Consider the following 22524-nt stretch of genomic DNA (forward strand, 5'->3'; position numbering starts at 1 on the left):
TTCTGGCTTGGTCATCCAGTTTGAGGGAACTGTCCAATCTTGGCAATCTTAATGGTGCCATACACTTTCCAATTTTTTCATAATGCTCTGAACAGTATTTAGAGGGATAGTTAAAGCCGCTTAAGTCATTTTTTTCTAACTTGCACCTTTTTACAACTTCATCACAGAGCACACTTGAAATCACCTTTCCAACCATGGTAAATAGTTGTGTTACCATGATCTACCAGGAATCCTCAACAAAAATAATCCAAACCTCTACAATAGATATTAAGCAAGTGAGTAAGTTAAGAATGGTTACTCAAGTGGCTTATTACTTATCCAAACCAGATATTTTTATTTATTAGTTAATTAGTATTTTAATGTCATGTTTTACACACTTTGGTTACATTCGTGACTGAAACGGTAGTTACTCATTACACAAGATTCATCAGTTCACAAGTTTAATGTATCTCCAATTCACCTCACTTGCATGTCTTTGAACTGTGATAGGAAACCGGAGCTCCCGGAGGAAACCCACACAGACACAGGGAGGAAATGCAAACTCCACACAGAAAGGACCCAGACCTCCCCACCTGGGGATCGAACCCAGGACCTTCTTGCTGTTAGGCGACAGTGTCCAAACCATATACCAATTAATTGTGATAATTTATCTGAATTTTTAAAGTGTATTTTTTTCTTTGATGATGAGGGTGCATATTGAGACACAGCCCTCTTGTTTTCAAGGTAAGCATTGATCTTTTTGTTTTATGTACAGCCTGATACAGCAAGTTGGGTCTATTATACCAAAACATTTCATGTTTAGTTGTATGCAGCATGTAATAGTCTTTATTCTCTAAATCTTTAAGGATTTTTTCTTTTTTTGTTGACAGTTTGTTCACTCTGACCTTTACACTGTAGTCCTGATCATACATAGTATTAAACAGCCTGTATATTTTACTCCCTACATCTCTGAAAACTGTCTTATTTATTCAATGGCATTGCTGTACATTTTATTGTTGGCATGTATTTTCATTTAATAATGAAATACAGGGTGAGTCAAAATTATGTTAACACTAATGGATCTATTCCTCACGAAATGTGTGTCTGGGCTTTAAATGGTACTGTTGCTCGCTGATTTTTGTTTGTTGAACATGATGGCAAACAGGTTGAGACTGTCCTGTAAATCATCTTACACATATGCAGTATGTTTTGTGAATAAATGGTTTTCGCCATTCAAGTGTTAACATAATTTTGAAATTAAAACACAACAATTCACCATGCTTGGTTCGAGTGTATAATTTTGACTCACCCTGTATATGTTTAGGAATTTTGATATTTAAACAGAGGACTTGCCGAACACAATTAAAATAACCTAAATGTTGCCAGATCATTGTGGCACTGTTTACAGAGACACAGATGGTGATGTCACACCTAAGTGTAATGCACCATAAGCATTCTGCACAAATTGGAAGCTTTTTGGAAGCTTAATCACAGAACTTCTAAATGCAACAGATTACTGAGAACACTGCTCAATTATTCAGCATCTATAACATCAGCTAGGAGAAAGTTCATAGTTTAGTTTAAACCACTGCTTGTTTGGACTGTTTATTTCAGTCCCTCTGTGTGTGGGCTTGTGTGCATGTGTGTGTATGTGTGCACATACGTTTATTATTTATTGCATTCCTTTACACTTTCAGTTTCACTTGGCAGTCATATTTCTTGGCAGTTACAGTAATATTGAATAGATGTAATATCCATGTAATATTTTCCCACAGTGATTTACTTTTTATACATATTCTTTATATGTGAGGCCAGAAACCTATTCATATATATAATCACATAAACATATAGAAGACATACCATATATCATCATATGATAAACACGTAGAGTATATTTACAATACATAAAAACATCAACTCCTTTTTTACACCAATTTACAGGTTCATGCCCTACTTTACAGAGCATACTACTTCTCTTGCCTTGGATTTCATATGGCAAACCAAATCAATCTTGCACAAGCTATTTTATACCACCTTAGCATCCCATTTATTCTCATTTCATGTGAAATTATGCTAAAAATAGTGATTTACAATTTAAAATTCTGCAAACAAGCATTTGCCTAATTATACCTATGTACAGGGTAATGAGTGACAAATGCAGGTTTCAGTCTTAATTGTATAAAATATAAAGTTCATGTAGATTTTTGTAGATAATCTGTTTGGCTAATGACTGTTGATTATAGGCAAAGATCTGGCAAATTGAGTTTTGCTGCTGTGCCACAGAGGCAAGCAGGTAATCTCCACTCTTCTTCCCTTGATTACTTTGCAGAGTTGGTGCTTTTTTTGTGACGGTACTTCTGTGCTATCCCATAGGGCACATGAGCAGCAATTGTGCCCATCTCTGCAGCACCTTCAATATGAAACATTTGATCATCGAAATAGATGTGCGGTCGTATTTTCTCCAACATGGGGCCTTTTGGAGCTCCAGCTAGAAAAAGAGCTTCATCCATCTCCAGTCCCCAAGCACGAAGAGTTTTTAGAGCTCGGATGCCTGAGCTGGCTGCACTGCGAGCAGTTACCAAGTAGGTACGAATGGGGCAGTCTAACCGGTGGCCTTTAGCATAGAACTTCTTCTGAAGCTTTCCCAGGGCTTCAAGAAAGCTTTTTAGCGGACCCTAGAGGTTGATGAAGCATGAAAAAAATTTGTATAGACATAAATCATACATCGTAAATCATAATTAATTGCAGCTTCATTGCAGTATAGAGTATCAACCGCATTTTATATCTCTCCTTAAGCCAGTGATACTGGGGTCTCTGCAAGAAACCATCCTTTTTAAAACAACACCTCAGCCTATAAAGTAAATGCCCTCATGGAGCCCTGTAAAAAAGGGCTGTAGCTCCAGTATTTGGTCCAGAGGAGCATTTATGGATTACCTCAGAAAAAATTCTAGACAGTCTTCCTAAATATTATTTTCATTGTCACCACCCTGATCCACTGCACTGAGAAGAATAACCACCTACTGCTATAGTATGAGATGAGACTCCAACTTCCAAAGAGCTTGAACATTCCAACCCTTGGTAGTGCGCTTACAGCTTGTCCTTTACTTATTAAGACTGCTATTGTTTCATAGCATCTTCACGTATCATTGTACTGTCTCTGTGCTTTCACCCTGCCACCTCTTGCAATGTTTCATTACAGACTGTACTTGTTTCCTAGTTTGTATGCTGCCATGTATGTGCTTCTATGTCTGCAGTTTTTTTCACATTTTATTTAAATGTGTCCCTGTACATCTCCCAGTAGAGGGGGCATGGAGGTGCAGATGATTGATATGTCAGTTTCTCTTACTTGACAAACACCTGTGCCTTGTGAGCTTTTGCTCCAGGTGGGAGTCTTTCTAAATATCACTGTTTCTTCCTCTCAGACAGCTCCTCTGTTGTCAAACCTGTTATTTCTCTGCTACTTAGTCCGATCCCATTTTACGCTGACATGTGATGTCAGCACGCTTATTTCTTTTTTGGAACTCACCCAGTGTTGTGATATTTTGGGCATCATGAAAGAACCGACCTGAGAGAGCAAATTGCCCCGGAGCTGGCATGATGTCTTATTTCCAGCAGACCCCGTCCATAAATCCATGTTATACGCAGGTGACGCCATTTGGGATACTGCTCATGAATCACCAGTCCCGGCTAGTTCTAAAGGTTTCCTATCTTTCCTTTTTTCAGAGAACTGAGTTGTCACAGGCAGTCAAAGCAAACTGTCATATTGTGAAAACCAGTACTTCGTTCTGCACTATCCCACTTGTGTTCACTTTCTCCATTGCGGGCTGTGGATGTTTTTGTGTTCTTAGTGTGTTATTTTGGCCACCTTATTAATACATCTTACTGTTTTTATAAAACTAGCAGACTCAGACTTTGCTTACTTTTTGGGCCTGGAATTTCAGAAACCCACACCTAAAGTGTCATTAATTGAAAACCTGACCAGATATTATTTGGATGATTATTTATAACACTTTCAGATATTTTTTTTTTGATAATAGACCATTCTCAGCACACATAGTGCAGTAGTCCTGTATTCAAAGCTAGAAAAGCATAGCACTTTGCCAAATCATGCCCTCTTTTCACCCATCAGAGGGAGCATGTGGTCACATGGGAGGCTTGTCATTCTCTTAATGACAGCCACCTGTGACTCGTGAGCACAGATGCGCTTCAGGTGGTATGGCCTTCTGTTTAAATTGTGGCTTCACCTTGTCTTCTTTGTCAGCACATTTGCTGGCACACATTTTTGTCTGATGCCACAATACTGGACCACAAGGTTCACTCCGGTTTTCACTGACAGACAAATGTCAGCACTCTGTTTATTTCCCAGGAACTCTGATATGGGACTATATTGGAAGGACAAAATGCCCCAAGCCGCATCTATATCACACTTTCCTGAGGTGATCGACACCCTGTAAATGCACCACCCATGGCGTGAGGGAAGCATGGTCATCGGAAAAAAAGCTCACCCGCAGCCAAACCAGGAAGTCCTGACAGTTCTCCTGTTCTTATTTTACGAGTCTGGTCTTGCACACGTAGATGACACCAAATTGTGGCATCCAGATCTCGTTCCTGTACGATACCTGTTCTATCTCGTATTCTCTGTAGAGGGTGATGGATTTATATATGCTTTGTTATTTTGTATTTATTTATTGGCTGTTTTGCTTTCCTAATTATTCTCCTTTATAGTTTGTGGTTATTTAGCTACTTTGATTTAAGGTTCTGTATCATGAGTTCAATTTCTTCTCTACCAGATGTGTGGGTATTCATCTCACTTTCTCTTTAGCAAGGTGCTTCTTTCTCATTACAGGGAAGAATTACAACAATTGCTGTAGTACCTTGCTCTTACACAGTGTTTCAATAAAATAGTTCAATAATATTGCAATAAACAGTGTAAACTGTGTTTAAAACACCAGCAGTGCTGCTATGTATGACACCAGAGCCATACATACTACCATGCCAAAATTCTGTCATGTGACTGTCACTGCTGTGCTAAAAATCAGTGACCTCCTAAATAATACCTGATCCTATTTGTGGTCCTATGTAGGTTATTTATAGTTAATAGACATGTGGTAGGAGGCTGACAAATTGTTATTGATAGTATATAGTCAGCAATTGTATAACAACTAAGTGTACGTACAGTGGGTGCCAAAAGTCTGAGCCCACTAGTGACTAACATTTTTTATATTTAATACAATGTTTTTGTTAGAAATCACCAACCTCAAGCTTTGCTGCAACTACCTAAAGACCAAAGAATATCAAGACTGTTGACTATCAGTGACTTTCTTTCACAGTCACCCAAACTAAACCTAAACTGTGCATTTATTGTTGAACTTAAAGGTGGGGAATGTCAAGCATTTAGTAACATTTCAAGATGCTGTTTGAAATACTGGTGATGTACTACTTTGATATAGGATAACATGGATTATCAGATTTTGCACAGTTTTGTGGAGTCCAGCTCAAATGCATGCTTTCATACAAAACAGCAAAAAGGGACATACAAAATACCACAAAGTTACACTACTTTTCATTAGTGTTCACAGACTTTTGGATACTATTGTATAAGGCCAGAAAGTGTACATATAAGGTGGGCATACATAATAATCTAAATACACTGACTAGGTATAACATTATGACCACCTTTTTAATATTGTGTTGGTTCACCTTTTGCTGCCAAAACAGCCCTGTGATGCACTGTGCATTCTGACACCTTTCTATCAGAACCAGCATTAACTTCTTCAGCAATTTGAGCTACAGTAGCTCATATTTTGGATCGGACCACATGGGCCAGCCTTTGCTCCCCACGTGCATCAATGAGCCTTGACAGCCCATAACCCTGTCACCGGTTTACCACTGTTCCTTCCTTGGACCACTTTTGATAGATACTGGCCACTGCAGACTGGGAACACCCCACAATAGCTGCAGTTTTGGAGATGCTCTGACCCAGTCATCTAGTCATCACAATTTGGCCCTTGTCAAACTCGCTCAAATTCTTATGCTTGCCCATTTTTTCTGCTTCTAACACATTAACTTTGAGGATAACATGTTCACTTGCTGCCTAATAAATCCCACCTACTAACAGGCCGTCATGAAGAGATAATCAGTGTTATTCACTTCACTTGTTCATAATGTTAAGCCTAGTCGGTATATATAATAACATTTAAAGTGAGATAAGTAAATTAATTACATGATCCAGCAGTGTGTTCTCATTTTCCTTCTCGTGCTCAAAGAACTTGTCCAAACCATGAGCCTTGAATATTCGTTCAGACTCATCCGAAAAGAGAACAGCATCACCATCAAATGCCACTCTGAGCTGTGTCTCTGACACATCTATCTGCTTGTCTGGCATAAACATGGTGGCCGCTGCAATGCCTGAGGGAAGAACACAACGAAACAAAATACGGCTGAATACAGGTCAACATTTAGGGCAAGCCAGTTGAATCTATTACAGCTGAAAGCTGTTAATGAATGGTACCCATAAATGGACATGGAAATGGGTCACTGAAATAACACCAAACACTCAGGGTCACATTTACCCTGGATAATGGATAGAGTATTATTATTTTATTTGCAATTCATTTTAACTTTTTACCATTTTCAGAAGAAAAACAGATAAGTTAAAGGAAATTTAAGAAACGTAAATATAAATGTGAATAACAGAAATTATATTCCATTTTCTGCATCATATTTATGACAAACGGCAGAATAAAGGTGTGGCATACAGCAAGAGAATAGTACAGACCTGAATGCTTGACCCCTACAGTAAAAGTGCCTGGTGGTTCTTTAATGTCATAGTGGCATTTTAAATCTATTTGTCTTTTTAAAGGATAGGGTCAATGTCAATCAAGCATAGTTTTATTTCCTGACTGATTACCTCATGAGCATTTTCCCCTAATAGAAGTGGCCTCTTTTTAAATAATAATGCATATCCACAAGGGGTCTATGAAAGATAGGCACACAATTTTAATCACTGGCCTTAATAACTAGACACATTTGCAAGATTGTGAGACAAGCATAGAGACTGTTAGAATAATAATTATCAACTGGGTGTTGACAGTGATCCATCCTCTCAGCACATGTCCAGAGACATGTTGAACATTTACCACAAGCTGTTCTGGTGACTAATATTATGTCAGGTTTTCCCCTTTAATTTTTTAAACAAATAAAATTGGTACATATTCAATTGCTCACCATGTTATTTCTGATTAAAAGTAACTGATCAGATGCTTTTAGCTCTGTTAGCACATGCATAGCATACCAGTGCCTTTAGGACAACCTTGACCAGCTGACTATGCAGCACTTCATTTTAGATTTGACAGATTACTTATCCGATTACGATCTAAAAATATCACTGCAACTTATCTACTCTGCCTGTAAACATACTGTCAATATCCACTATGTCCCCACTCTGGTACAGATAATTAAGTTATTATGTGGAAAATAACATCACAACTTGATGTTATTATTTTTTTCAAGAATATTTATGTAGACTGAAGAAAACAGCCATGTATTATTCTTGGCCAATCTGTAATGAGTTGTTTTTATACATTTAGTGAGACAGGGTGTGAAAACGTTGTAAGATAGTGAATATATTCCCAAATGTTTTGGAAGACTTTACAGCAATAGTTTAATATACACCACTTTTCAAAAGGAATGCCTGGTCTTTTTTAGTAACGGAGCAATGCTTATTACTGATTAAAACCAAATGGGTATGAAAAGGGAAGTGTGCTAGCTCCACAAACCTCTGACAGGCATGGCAGAGGATATCCAAAAAAATAATAATTAAAATAATTGCATGCAGTGGTAATTAAGGCATAGCTAATTAAGCTGAGATCTGGGGTTTAAAACTCACTGGTGCTATCAATGGTCTGGGGTCTACACAGTCATGATTAGCTGGGGGGGGGTGGCGAAGAGTGGGGTGTGGCCGAACAGCCTAGCCAGTGGGAGGTGGGACTTGTCAGTGCACTCTCAGTGCTGGTCCCAAGCCAGATAAAATAATATAAAATAAGAAGGGTTGCGTCGAAAAAGGCATCCGGCATTGAAAAAAGAAATCAGTTCAGACCAAAATGATCCAGCAGCCAAAAGAAAATAAAACTGTACTTTTCTTTGTGTTCACAGTTGCCATTTACAAACTAGGAGGGTTAGGGCTTCCTTTTGCATATGTCATTGAAGCGGGCATTAAAAATTGACTAGTTTCACATCAATTGCTAGAGGCCACGTTCCTCACAATTCTGCTTTTTTAAATTGCTATAGCATCATCAGGCACAGGGCAACATGGCACAGCAAGAGAAGTGTATTTCACAGCAACACAGCTCTTGAGATAGTTAGTTAGGCTGCCCCAACTGCCCCTATACGAGAGATAAGTGGTAAGTAAACATATAAGTGTATGTCACCCTGCATTAGACTGGCATCCAGAACAGGGTGTATTTGTGCCTTGCTTTGATCTGCCTTGTATCAAAGTGAAAGCAGACCCTGACTAGGATGAAGCATTTGTGTATATAAATAAACAAATAAATCCTTAGGGATTAAATCTGTAATGTCCATAGAAATCATTATCTTTGTGCCATTCAGGAGCCTATTTTTTGCATTTGTCCATCTCTTAAAGCTTGTACAGACAATCACATATTAATGTTAATTATTGAAATTTAGTATAATAGTTTAGTAAACATGATCACTGTATGTTGTGTTGTATGTTGTGTTGCCTTTGGCCTGCTCACCTTCAGATAGTGCTTCCTGAACCTTTTTTGTGTCAGCTGACAGGTACAGGTTTGTGTGCCATGCTTTTAGGTAGCCGATAGGGTTGCTGCCTCCAGTCATGCAAAAACGCTCAATAAACAGATCTAAAGGAAAATAGAAAAGACATTTACTGAATACATTTTCTGCCCTAAAGGATAGAAAAGAGGAGAACTAAATATGTTACACATTGTTAGATGTGGAACTAAAAACACAAAATAATTTTTTTAATTAAAATACAACATGAAAATGACCTTATATGTAGAAACTTTATTTATTGTCTGAAAATCAATTAATTTTTAAAATTAGAAGTATTGTACTGTTTGCATGATAACGTGGCCAACTGCGTTTCCTGGTGTTTTCATAATGGGCCTATGGAGCAAATGCCTTTCTTTCTCATTTTCTTGGTGATCACATGGAGTGTGGGTATCTCTGCTCAGGCAGTGTGTTTACCTATCTTTTTTTTATCTCCTCTCCACTTGCTTTCTTTGGTTTTTTGATATTTTCCTTTGGCCACTTATTATTTTAGTTATTAACAAACTAGACTTTTATTAAGCTGACAGTGGCACATAGGAGGAAACAAGAACTGCATAACACATACACACAAAAACACACAGCCTAACTAAAACCATGTCACTCCGATGGTAAATTCACCAAAAACTGACATCTCCCATGAAAACCTGAAAACATTTTTAGCAAATAGGACTATTTACACCAATGAGATTGCACACCTATGCCACAGTATATTAATTTGACTATTATAAATTATATACATTTGGCACCTTATTTTAAACATTTTGGAATTATCGAATTTTTCTTTTGTTTAGTACTCGAGTAGTCTTTTTGGATCATTCTAAATTAAACTAACAAATTGTGATGGTGCATTCATAGCCTATTACAAATTTCTGTGTGCAAATTTCTACGTGTTTTGTCAAGTTAGCTGTTAAAAAAAGCTGTGGAGAAAAACATCAACTCTTACTGGGCAACTCAAGTTTTTTGTGTTGCTTTGGACCAATGTCTTCATAAATTATTCTGTACTGTGCACCATTTATTTCCCCATTATTCCTGTACTTATTGCCAGTCTATGTGAAAAAGCATCCCCAAAATATGATGACACACCTATATATTTTACAGTGAGCATTGTGTAAGTTTGCTGGTGTGCTTTGTAATACAATGTATAGACAGTGTATAGCCAAAAGGTCTACTTTAGTCTTACCAGACAACTACCAAGTTTACATAGTGACTTTCTGCTAACTCTTCATAAGCAAGAATATGCTTTTTCATCTGAATTTTTTTAAAGATGTTTTTTAAATTTACTTAAAATATGTATATCTTTACTGTAGATTCCCGCATACACCCTTGTTTAAATCATGGGGATTGGTTAAGAATTAGTGAAGTTAAAATTGTGCTGACAGATGCTAATGAAGAATGAAGAACTTTCCTTAAACAAGTATCACTGGTAACAAGGACGGATTAAGGATAGTCTGGGCCCCTGCTATGGGGCCCTTGACTTCCATAGAAGTCGTTTACCATGGCTCCTTGACTTTCTAGGGACCTACAAATTGCCAGGCAAGCTACCATATTTCATATTTCATTCAGGATTAGGATGCGCCAAAACCGCCTGAACTCACTGTCACTTCTGGCCATTGAATCAGATTTGGTCAGACAAGGGCCCTCTAATGCTATGCCCTGCTCTTCTCTAGGGCCCCCTGGTAGGGGCTCTCATAACCAGGGCCCTCTAAAAATATGCCCCCCTCTTTCCTAGGACCCCTAATAGCCAGAAGTCGAAGTCAGAGCAGTGCCACAACGCCTCATCCATTTTCATAAGGGGCCCAAAAGCATAGCTAGGGCCCAAAAGCATGGCTAGGGCCCCCAAAAGCATGGCTAGGGCCCAAAAGCATGGCTAGGGCCCCCAAAAGCATGGCTAGGGCCCAAAAGCATGGCTAGGGGCCCCAAAAGCATGGCTAGGGGCCCCAAAAGCATGGCTAGGGCCCACAAGAGGTCCTGGGGTCAAAGTCCCTAATAGTCAGAGGATCCTTAAAATGGTGGGCCCTCGGAAATAAAAATATATTGTATCATAAATGTTGATAGGCATCGCAAAATGTTTTGGGCCAGGGCCCCCCCGGGGCCCCCTGACCTCAAGGGCCCCTGGGCGCTGGCCCCACTGGTCCGGTCAGTAATCCAGCCATGACTGGTAAGTGTTGCAGTTTAGATTTCATATTAGGATTAAAATTACTGGCATGTAGAATGATTTATATCACTTTTGGCAGGCATATGTTTACCAAGCAAGTGCGCATGATGTGCCAGTAAGCAGTATATTAAGTCTAGTTTCTTTTCATTCACGTGTCAAAAAAAACAGCAATTATAGAAAAATATAGAAAATATAAAAACCATACTGACAGAGCTGATTAAACTCAAGATGTGAGACTTTGGATTAGAGAGTGTAAAAATGCTTGCCTTACTGGTTTATTTTGAGTGAGGGGTAGAGGAAGAATTACCAAGCACATCTTTCCCCATGAGGACAGTGCAGCGTGGGAGACATTCCAACCTTCTCATTGATGTTTTTCTTTGAATAATTATGTATGAAAATTGGGCAGCCTATCTGAGAGCTGATTCCTGCACACTGACTTAAAAGCAGTACAGTGTTTTCTCTTGTATTATGAAACAACTTTTACAACCTTTGGCTTAACATAAATTTCATCTCACCAATCAGCTATCCAGTATATATACTTATCCCAGTATGATATACATATCTAAACACATTAAACATTAGTGACATGTCAGGATGTGTCTGTTTATTGGCTTGGTTGAAAGCAAGTACAGCAAGGCCTGTTGCTTGTTGATTTTGTAAATTTGCCATTGAGACATTCAGGACCTTTGCAACCAAGTCACATCAGGGAATGAAATAGGAAGTGGTTGGCGTACAACACAAAGGTTAGAGACTTTGTTAGATCTATGTGGGAAGATGCAACTGGCCAGCTGGAGATGTGTCTTCCAATGAAAGCCACAGAAAAACAGCAGGATTTCTCAGATCTACATGGTTGTTCAATGCACTGTAAGGGTTATTTTTAAATTTAATGTGCAGCAAAATTGCATTGCAAATTATTTTGACTTAAATAGAAAAGTACAAAAACAATATATTTAATATTTTAACTTTATTGTCTTTATTGTCTCGTGTATATATCTGCTAAACCTAAATTTAATCCAACACATTCCAGAAATGTTGTGATAGGGGCATGTGTAGCAGCTTTGTTATCTTTCTTTTGCTGTAATTCTTTCTTTTACTGTAATTCTAAATGCAATAATTGTTATAGATGCTGTAGTGAAAGTGGACTTGTTTCCCATTTCCCCCCACGTGACCGTTGTTGTATATGAGTCTTTATTTAGTGTTCTAGTTTAATTGAGTGCGTTTTTGTTTATTGTATCTTATTCTTTCCTCTGTTCTTTCCTGTTTTTTAGATGTGTTTATTCTATGTTAAACTGCACTTGCTCTTTCTAACCCCTTTTTACTAAGCTTACAATTATTTTCAACAAACAAAACAAGTACTGTACAGTAAAATAATACACTCCGCAGTATAGTCTGTTTTAGAAATACTGTATATTACAGTACAGTAACAATCTAGGCTAACAAACATAACCATTTTTAGCATGTTCATTCCTCTTGGTAGCACTTAAGAAGCCCTAGAAACCTTAATCTTTAGACCCATGATAAAACATGCTTAGGGAAAATTGTACACTATGTATAAAATGAAAAATGTTGCAAAAAAGTGAGAGATGCAATAATTACTGCAGGTGAAACCATGAGACTGGCTCTAAAAGGGAGCAAAGAGGTGTTATTCTTAAAGCCAAACTGCAGTTATCAGGTTTAGGTCATTATTAGGTCTTTTTTTTTTTTTTTTACTTTTTCTCAGCACCGCTTGCAGATCCAATGACAATCACTTTTTAATTTCTTACTAAATGCAGACAGATTTTCAGGTAAAATAGACATAGATGTAGGAGTTTAGGTCTGTAGTTAAATTATAGGAAAGCCTGTTGCCTGGCAAGTCCTCCAAATATTCAGTTGGCATGGATCCGGTGTCTGTTGGAAGTTTTAATTTTACTTTGACTCCTGCTGCCTAATCACATTAATGCTGGACACTAAGGGTCATTCCCATACCACATTTTATCAGTGTATCTGAGACTAAGCAAAGGTCAGAAGAGGATGATGCAGCTGGGAGGTCTGGGAGCTTAGTAGTGTTTTGTTTTTAAACATGAAAAAGAAGCTGATTTTCATCATTTTAAATCCACTTGTGAAGATCATGATGGTCTTATAATTTTGTAACAAATTGCATGACTAAATTTATTTTTGCTGTTCTGCAAAGTCTAACTCCATCTCCCTCACTTCATATTTGTATATGCTTCTTGTCATATTTTGGTAAAATTGGTGCTATATTTGGGTTGTAATTGTATTAGGTACTTAAACTCAATGAGAGATAAAAGGACACTCACTGTGATAGTTGATGGTGTTTATAAGCCTCACTCCAACATGTGCATGATTGTAGGTCACCAGTACAATGTCAAAAAGCTCTTCACTTTCAGGATACAGCTCTCGTAATCGTGCATTTACTGTCTCCAGGGCCTAAAACATAAAAATAATGGCAAGTTACTCTATAAAACCAAGCAATATGCACTCTATTAATGGAGATATTCGGTCATAGTAAGGTAGTAAGCGTGCCTTTAATGGACATAATCATATAATCATATGGTCTTTTAGAATAAAAAGTTTGTTTTTGTTTTCTAACAAATTAGATTTATCAGAATAATTAAAAATGTAAAAGGGACATTTTAAGGACCAATTATTTCAGTAAATTTTTATTATTCTGTGTAGAATTATTTGTAGCTTTTTAAAGTTTGGTTCATGCTGTATTTGTAAAGAGAATAGTGGGTTTCCAGTATACTGTAACAGGTTGATTTCTGTGGTATACATTGTATGTTAAAAAAGTATTTACCTTTTCATCTTTTATTTATTATTTTTTACTTTTTGCCAGTTAAATGCTTGTGTGAAATCAAATTAAATAAGTCAATAAATAATGAACATAAATATCAATATATTCTATTGTACACATGTCAATGAAAAATATTGCATCATACAATATCAACCTACAAATAAATAATATTATTACTTGGGGTTTATAGTATATAAGCTACAGTTACAGAGTATGCATCATGGTTTACCTTTACAAATGGAAATGCAGGTCCAGGAGCAAAAGGTTCATCCTCATGTTCCACCTGGTACCGAAGATATTCTTCCACTCCTTTCTCTTCATACACCTTCTGCTCTGTGTCTGTGCGAAACAGCACCCGAGATGATACAGCTATTGTGACTGCATTCTCTGGCTTTGGCTGGAAATGAATAAACATCCCAACACACTGAATGGATGATGTTGTATGGGTATGAAATGTGTGGTATCAGGGACTCCCATTAAAATAAATTAAACTTTTTTTGGTATGTGTATTTCATTTGTTCTTCGTTCGGTTATTTTGGCCACCATGTTTGATTGTTCTTATTTTCTTTTTGTTTGTGGCACTTTGCAGTTAATTGTCAATTCTTGGTGGTGCATAGCACACGTGTCCCATTACAATGTATATCCTAAATGCATTAATAAAATTACCTGATTAAAATGGATAATCAAGACAATATGATAAAGAACCAGCAGTTTGAGGAACTGGAATTAGGAAAATTGTAGGTATTGATGATTTCTGCTCAGACCTGCTATTATAAACATATGTTTGCGGATCATGCCTGTCTACTAGATTTAATATTTTGATTACAGAGTGCCCATATAGTTTTTATGATTACATTTCACATAGCTTTAGACACTTTTTACAATTCTAAAACATCTCAGAACATGTGTAGTATTTTGCTCAGAAGCTAAGTACAGCTTATCTAGCTACACATGGCATAGGATCTGACATGTAGGTCTATAGATATATGGAAGTATCCAAAAATACATTTGATACATTTATTCTACTGAAATGTGTAAATAAGGTAAGATTTTTGATTCCTTAGACACTGAGCAATTCCTCTTTTTAGAAAGTGTATTGTAGCTGTGTTTATTAGTTTTATTAATCTGCATTAAACACTAATGCATGTTGTGATTAGTCAATAAGTAAACAAAGAAATGCTGCTGTGCATTTTATTTTTGCCATAGTTTACACCAACAGCATGGTCAATAGTATGATTTACTTTATATTAACAATTCATTGCTGTGACTACGCTTTCACTGCTTATATAGTCAGACCTTTACTACAGATACCTCTCTCTTGTGCTACAAAAGTGCTTTAGGGATTGTCATACTTGTAACATATGGTACCAGATGTATCTAGTATATTTTCTCATTTACATAATTAAATGTTGAATTTAGATGTTCAAATACATAATTTCAATTATTTCTCAACTGTCAGTAATAAACTCTACACTTGATGTAAACAACCACACATGCTGTGAGTCACGTCTCAGCTGAATGCCTGATGTTAATGCCATGGCTACCAGAAAAGGAAGGCTGGCTGGTGAACCTATAGAAAGAGATACTGCCTCATGACACAGCACAACAGCTAGCGCCTGGCCCCCAGTCAGCTGTGTTCCCAGGGACGAGATATATGAAACGGAGAGGCTGTATCTATGACGGGGTGAAAAACTGCTGCTCCTCCAAAAGGAGCACACTGAAGAAAGTGGAGACTAGTTAGGTATTCATTACGCAGTAGCCTGCATCAATTCCACTTAGGGAAACTGCTGGGTTGATAGGAGGTCAAGGCATGGGTAAATTAATAATGGCACAGCCTTTAAGAGGTGTACAGTTACTGTGGTCATAACGACTGAACACAGATTGCCAAGTTTTAATAGGTCATGTGATACCAACAAACACAGTGCTGAAGTGGTGCATTTAAAAGCTTACTGTAAGCATATTGACAAGATACAAATATACAAACTTTGCACTTAAAATATAAAAAAAATAACATAAAACATCCTGTAAAGAAAATCACATATTTTCTTTAGAATAACGTAGCTTATTCTTATAAAGAAGCTAGGAACACTATAGTAGTAATACTATACTACAGTATAATAGGTTACTTTACTCTCAGAACAGATTTTGATTCTGTGTTGACAAGATTGCATTACATAATTGCTGCATATTTTTAGCTACATTTAATGCTGTAAATCACAGGCTCTAATATTTCTTAAAGATGTTTTATTGGCTTCAGCTCTGTTGACTTGGAAACCATCGAGGTATACTGAACTCTCTCTTGTATCTAAAACCACTTAAGACAAAATGATGCATTATTACACTGAAATTAGCTATTCTAATTAGGGTAAATAAAAGGTCTGGCATTCAAATGATGCTTGATTCACTATCATCACTAGCCTGAACTGTTAGGACAGGCAGGTTGGATGCTCTGTGAAATTTTTGTCTTGACACTATCTGTATGTTGCAAAAGAAAGCAAGATGCATCAGAGCAGGCAATGTTTTCCTGAGCTGTAACTGCCCAGTTTCTGTGAGCCTATGCCACTGTAGCCTCAAGATTCCTGTTTTTTTTGCTGACAGGAGTGAAACCAGGAGTGGCCTTCTGCTGTTACAGCTTATCTGCCTAGAGGTTTGACACTTCAGTGTCTGCTTACCATCTTAAAAAAGAGTGATTATTTGAGTTACCATAGCCTTCCTTTTGGTTAAAAACCAGTCTAGCCTTTGTGCTCTGATTTTCTGTGCTATGAAAAAGTACCCACTGTTACAATACCTGCTTAGTCATTATCTTTTGAACAATGCAATGCATTAAGTATGTTGTGTTGTAAGTATGTGACACTACATAATCCAACATTTATATAGTGTAGCATCATTCTGCAATAATACGTTAATAAAAAGGCTAGATATGTAGAACTAATAATGTTCAATCCCATTTAGAATACTTACAAAGAAAATGCCTCCCTCCACCTTCCTGGCACATCTCACTGGCCCCTTCATAAAAGCACATTTCATATCAGTATTTAAGAAGTAAGTGTAATAAATCAAAACTCTATGTTTAAGGGTTAACAATTAACAATTACTATTAAAACATTTCAGTATGAACACTTGCTGGGGACTTTATGTTGCTATAAAAATACAAACAATCAAAATACAAATCAGCAAAATTCAAATCTAGCACAAGTGTAATCAGCAGCATTTCCGAGGGTTAGTGCATTACAGTTTTACTAAAATGCATTATGTTCAGCCGCTCAGGTGGCGCAGCGGTAAAAACACATGCTGGAACCAGAGCTGTGATCTCGAATACATCGTATCAAATCTCAGCTCTGCTGAACAATGATTGGCCTGTTGTTCAGATAGGGGTGGGTTTAAGCCGGATAGGGTCTCTCTCTCATAACTAATGCAATTACGACCTCTGCTGGCTGATTGATGGTGAGATATGAGAAAAGAGTGCTCTCAGGGTGTGTCTCTCCGTACACAGTGCTGAGCTGCACTGCACTCATCAAGGTGTAGGTGATAAGATGCATACGGCATGCTGCCCACGTGTGGGAGGAAGCATGGGTTAGCTTCGTTCTCCTCAATCAGAGCAGGGATCGGCATTGGTGGAGAGGAAGCATGACGCAATCGAGCAATTGGACGTGCTAAAAGGGAGAAAAAGGGGAGAAAATGCAAAAAGAAAATATTTTTAAAAATGCATTATGTCCACTATACTTCACTTTTTCTGTCATATTTGAACTAATTTCTTCAAATTATTACCCCAAATTACTACTAAGCTAAGCTAGCACAATTTAGGGCTAGTGGGCATCTTTGGTATTACATTTACATTTTTGGCATTTAGCAGATGCTTTACAGTACTGTGACAGTATACTGTCTAAGCAGTTGAGGGTGAAAGGCCTTGCTCAAGGGCCCAAAAGTGACAACATGGCAGTGGTGGAGCTTGAAACAGCAATCTTTTGATTACTAGTCCAGTACCTTAACCACTACGCTGCAACTGCCCCTATTACTAATACGCTGTAGGGTACATTGACAGTCCAACTTAGAGAAAAGGGCGAAACAGCTAAGTGTAAAGTGGGAAACATGTTTATTAATAGCGCAGGGAAAGGCCATCAACTGTGAAGCCAGAAAAGAATGGTAACCTGTGGAGAATAGGCCGACATGCATAGTGCAGTGTTGAACAACCAGCTGTTTACTTTAAATAGTAACACAGGGTTTTATTCAGCATATAAACACTTGTCATTCACAAACCTGGTCAAGATTACTTAATCAATCCAATCAATTTTTTCTCTTTCTGCTCTGTGTAATGAAATAATAATAATACAATTTATATATTAATACCCATTACCTGCTACAGTTTACATACAACCCACCACTTCCATGTCATTACCCATTACCACATTAGCGTTACTGCAATGCTAAGAATGGTCCACCACCCAAATTACAACCCCCAAATCAGAAAAAGTTGGGACAGTAGGAATAATGCAAATTAAAAACATTGCAGTGTTTCTTACAAACAGGTGATGTCAACAGGTGATTGTAATCATGATTTAGTACAAAAGCAGCATCCTGAAAAGGCTTTGAGAAGCAAAGATGGGCAAAGAATCTCCCGTGAAAACAATGTTCCTCAAGGAACGATTGAAGAGGAATTGCATATTTCTCCCTCTAAAGTGCATAATATCAAGTAATCTGGAGACATTTTAAAGCTTAAAGAGCAAGGCTACAAGGATAAGGTAAACACCCATAATCTGCGATTCCTCAGACGGCACTGCATTAAGTACTGTTATTCATCAATAGCTGATACAACCACATGGCCAAGGGATTACTTTGGCAAACCTTTATCAAGCACTACAATACAGAATGCAAATTAAAACTACTTTGCAAAAAAGAAGCCTTATGTTAATCATGTCAAGAAGCAGCATCAAGTTCTCTGGGCTCAGAGACATCTGGAATGGACCATCACGAAGTGGAAACGTGTATTGTGGTCAAACAAATCAGTATTGCAGATCTTTTGTGAACGAAATGGATGCAGTGTTTTCAAGGACGTTCATGCATTTTTTAATGCAAACCACATGCTGCACACATTACAAAGGCATGACTGCAGAAGATGAGGGTTTGGGTACTGGACTGACCTGCCTGAAAGTTCTCTAGGCCCAAAGGACAGTGTAAATGTGTGCTGTGGCCAGATGAGTCCACATTTGAATTTGTTTTTAAGAAAAAAGGGATGTTTTGTTCTTCATTCAAAAGACAAAATGAATCATCCAAACTGTTATCAGCAAAAGGTGCTAAAGTGAACATCGTCATGGTATGAGGGTGCATCACTGCCCATGGCATGAGTGACCTGCTTATGTGTAAAGGTTCTTTTGATAGAGAGGCATATATTGGGATTTTAAAGAGACACATGCTGCTATCAAGGAGATGCCTTTTCCTGGGAAGTCCATGATTACTTTAGCAAGTGGCTCATTTTAGGCAGTGTGGCTTTGTAAACACAGAGTGCCTGGGCTTGACTGGCCTGCCTGCTGTCCAGATTTGTCTCCTATTAAAAACTTATGACTCATTATTAAGAGGAAACTCAGACAACAATGACCTGCTGAGCAGCTTAAGTCTTGAATTAAGCAAGAACTAAGAAAAATTGCAGGTGTAAAACTGCAACAATTAGTGACCTCAGTTCCTAAACCATTAAAGGTCTTATTAATAGGAAAGGTGATTGAACACAGAGCTTAACATGCCTGCGTTCCAACTTTTTGGGAGTGTGTTGCAGGCATCAAATTCTAATTGTGTTTATATTTACAGAACACACTGATTCAGTTAATCAATAAAAACATGAAAATCTGTTCTTTCTACTTTTATCAGTTAAATAACAAATTACAGATTCTTCTTTTTATTGCATTTTACAAAATAGCCCAGCTTTTTTGGAAATAGGTTTGTGTATGCATATGTGTATACTTCCAAGCAGCATATTAATACCCTAAACACAGCGCTACAGCACTTGATATAAGCAATAGCCCATGTGATGTGTAGCTGCACCTGCTATGGCTCAGATAGATTTATCCCTCTACTTTTAGCTCTGTTATTTAACAGCCATCTCTCGATCACTCACTCACTCACTCAGTCCTTTGCTTACCATCCCTTTTATGTTTGGTCCTGTTTCTGTCTGTTTTGTTGCTCTTTTATCATATATGACACAGAGAACTAAACTGCCAGAGACCAAAAGATGAAGGGCAAGGCTGTCCAATGCCTGTTTATCATCCACTAAATGCATCAATCACCATCATGCAAGAGCTAATTTGCTGTCAAGGCAACACATCTACTTGCTTTATTAGTACTAACCATTTGCAAATGCATGAAGTATGGAACTTTTAGTGCCTGTAAACTTAAACTCTACTTTATATACCAGCCATCAGTCTCATACCAAATGTCCAGTTTTATTACATACCTATAAGACCTACTATGGTACCATATCACACAGCAACAGGTTTCAGATAAACACCAATTGAAGATCACACAACTGCAATTGCAATTCTGCAATTTCCTTCGGGATCAGTAAAGTGTTATCTTATCTTATTTTACAACTGTTTGTTTTCTTTGTTGATTTGTTTCTGGAATAATTTTTTTTTCTAAAGTGTCCAAAATTTGTCCAATGTACCTTTTTGTCAGCAATTATACAGTGGTAACTCAAATGGCTGATAGACAAATGAACAAAGTTATTCCAAGCAATTCTTAAATGCTCAGTTAAAGCTGAAGTAGACTGATTACATTGGGTACAGTGGAGACTGTTCGTGGAGAGGTTAGTTTTAGGCCAGGCAAGATTTTGAATGTACATTAATACAATTGACAGTCCTTAAGTCCTCCTAAGGGCTAAGACAAATAATTTGTAAAAGAGAGAAAAAATGCAGGGAATAAGCAGGTGACCTATTAAACATGTGTGCAATGTAAACATCTGGCATGCAATTTAATAAAGAACTGTCCAATAAAACCTTGTTATCCAAGTAAAAATGCAAGCAAACCAATAGTAACTGGTCATTAGTAAGCTCACTGCAGAAAGGAAGTAAGCTGATAGCATGTTTACAAAGAGGAGTGAAAGGCAGGTAAACTTACTGATTTGGGCTTCTTGGTGGAACCAACACTATCACAGAAACCCTCGCTCTCATCCCAAGAGGCTTTGCTGTCACCGTTTGAGCCGGGAGAAGGGCTGTGGGACATGGGGTCCTGGTCCTTAATGACCTGCACAGGGTCAAAACTCATTCTTTTCTACTGCACTCATTAACCACTTATCCACAGGGACCTCTTCTCATACACCCTCATTAATACACACAGTTTTCCTCTGTGTGTGGCCAAATCATAGACATGTGGTGTTGTCAGTCCGTGAATACTGCGGCTGTGTGTAATGGATTTACTAGCTTGTCCCTGACTCACTTGCTGCTATTTGTGCTCTGTGTCCTCTCCTCTCTGACGCGGTGCCTGCAATCTGCTGCTTGTGTCGTGTTTAATTCCACCCTCTGGGTCTTCCCCTCCCTCTGACGCTTACATACACTCAATAGCCCATCCAGATTCACTACAATTCACTCTACCAATTCTCATCAACACAAGCAGGCAACACACTTAATACAGAACAGTATTTAATAAATAAATACAGTGTATCACAAAAGTGAGTACACCCCTCAGATATTTAAGTATATCTTTTCATGGGACAACACTGACAAAATGACACTTTGACACAATGAAAAGTAGTCTGTGTGCAGCTTATATAACAGTGTAAATTTATTCTTCCCTCAAAATAACTCAAAATACAGCCATTAATGTCTAAACCATCGGCAACAAAAGTGAGTACACCCCTAAGAGACTACACCCCTAAGAGACTACACCCCTAAATGTCCAAATTGAGCACTGCTTGTCATTTTCCCTCCAAAATGTCATGTGATTTGTTAGTGTTACTAGGTCTCAGGTGTGCATAGGGAGCAGGTGTGTTCAATTTAGTAGTACAGCTCTCACACTCTCTCATACTGGTCACTGAAAGTTCCAACATGGCACCTCATGGCAAAGAACTCTCTGAGGATCTTAAAAGACGAATTGTTGCGCTACATGAAGATGGCCAAGGCTACAAGAAGATTGCCAACACCCTGAAACTGAGCTGCAGCACAGTGGCCAAGATCATCCAGCGTTTTAAAAGAGCAGGGTCCACTCAGAACAGACCTCGTGTTGGTCGTCCAAAGAAGCTGAGTGCACGTGCTCAGCGTCACATCCAGCTGCTGTCTTTGAAAGACAGGCGCAGGAGTGCTGTCAGCATTGCTGCAGAGATTGAAAAGGTGGGGGGTCAGCCTGTCAGTGCTCAGACCATACGCCGCACACTACATCAAATTGGTCTGCATGGCTGTCACCCCAGAAGGAAGCCTCTTCTGAAGTCTCTACACAAGAAAGCTCGCAAACAGTTTGCTGAAGACATGTCAACAAAGGACATGGATTACTGGAACCATGTCCTATGGTCTGATGAGACCAAGATTAATTTGTTTGGTTCAGATGGTCTCAAGCATGTGTGGCGGCAATCAGGTGAGGAGTACAAAGATAAGTGTGTCATGCCTACAGTCAAGCATGGTGGTGGGAATGCCATGGTCTGGGGCTGCATGAGTGCAGCAGGTGTTGGGGAGTTACATTTCATTGAGGGACACATGAACTCCAATATGTACTGTGAAATACTGAGAAGAGCATGATCCCCTCCCTCCGGAAACTGGGTCGCAGGGCAGTGTTCCAGCATGATAATGACCCCAAACACACCTCTAAGACGACC

The 22524-nt window shown here is 38.2% G+C and overlaps 1 protein-coding gene across 1 annotated transcript; it reads right to left on the reverse strand.

Moving 5' to 3' along the window:
- Positions 1-307: 307 nt before the first annotated feature.
- nt5c1aa (5'-nucleotidase, cytosolic IAa) lies at positions 308-21189 on the reverse strand. Its single transcript, XM_063014637.1, has 7 exons — positions 20838-21189; positions 16695-16739; positions 13963-14130; positions 13237-13366; positions 8733-8855; positions 6203-6387; positions 308-2654 (listed from the first exon to the last, which is right to left on the reverse strand). The coding sequence occupies exons 1-7, from the start codon at positions 20982-20984 to the stop codon at positions 2298-2300; spliced, it is 1155 nt and encodes a 384-aa protein (XP_062870707.1). The 5' UTR covers positions 20985-21189; the 3' UTR covers positions 308-2297.
- Between the last annotated feature and the right edge of the window lie 1335 nt (positions 21190-22524).

Source organism: Trichomycterus rosablanca, chromosome 2 (genome assembly GCF_030014385.1).
Source record: "Trichomycterus rosablanca isolate fTriRos1 chromosome 2, fTriRos1.hap1, whole genome shotgun sequence".
Classification (NCBI taxonomy): domain Eukaryota; kingdom Metazoa; phylum Chordata; class Actinopteri; order Siluriformes; family Trichomycteridae; genus Trichomycterus; species Trichomycterus rosablanca.

Excerpts from the sequence above, each read along its gene's own strand:
- nt5c1aa (XM_063014637.1), bottom strand. The coding sequence starts at position 20,984 with ATGAGTTTTGACCCTGTGCAGGTCATTAAGGACCAGGACCCCATGTCC. Across the intron at positions 16,740-20,837 it reads CCACCAAGAAGCCCAAATCA|GGGCCAGTGAGATGTGCCAG; the intron begins GTAAGTTTACCT and ends GCTTTTATGAAG. Across the intron at positions 8,856-13,236 it reads AAACACCATCAACTATCACA|ATCTGTTTATTGAGCGTTTT; the intron begins GTGAGTGTCCTT and ends ATTTTCCTTTAG.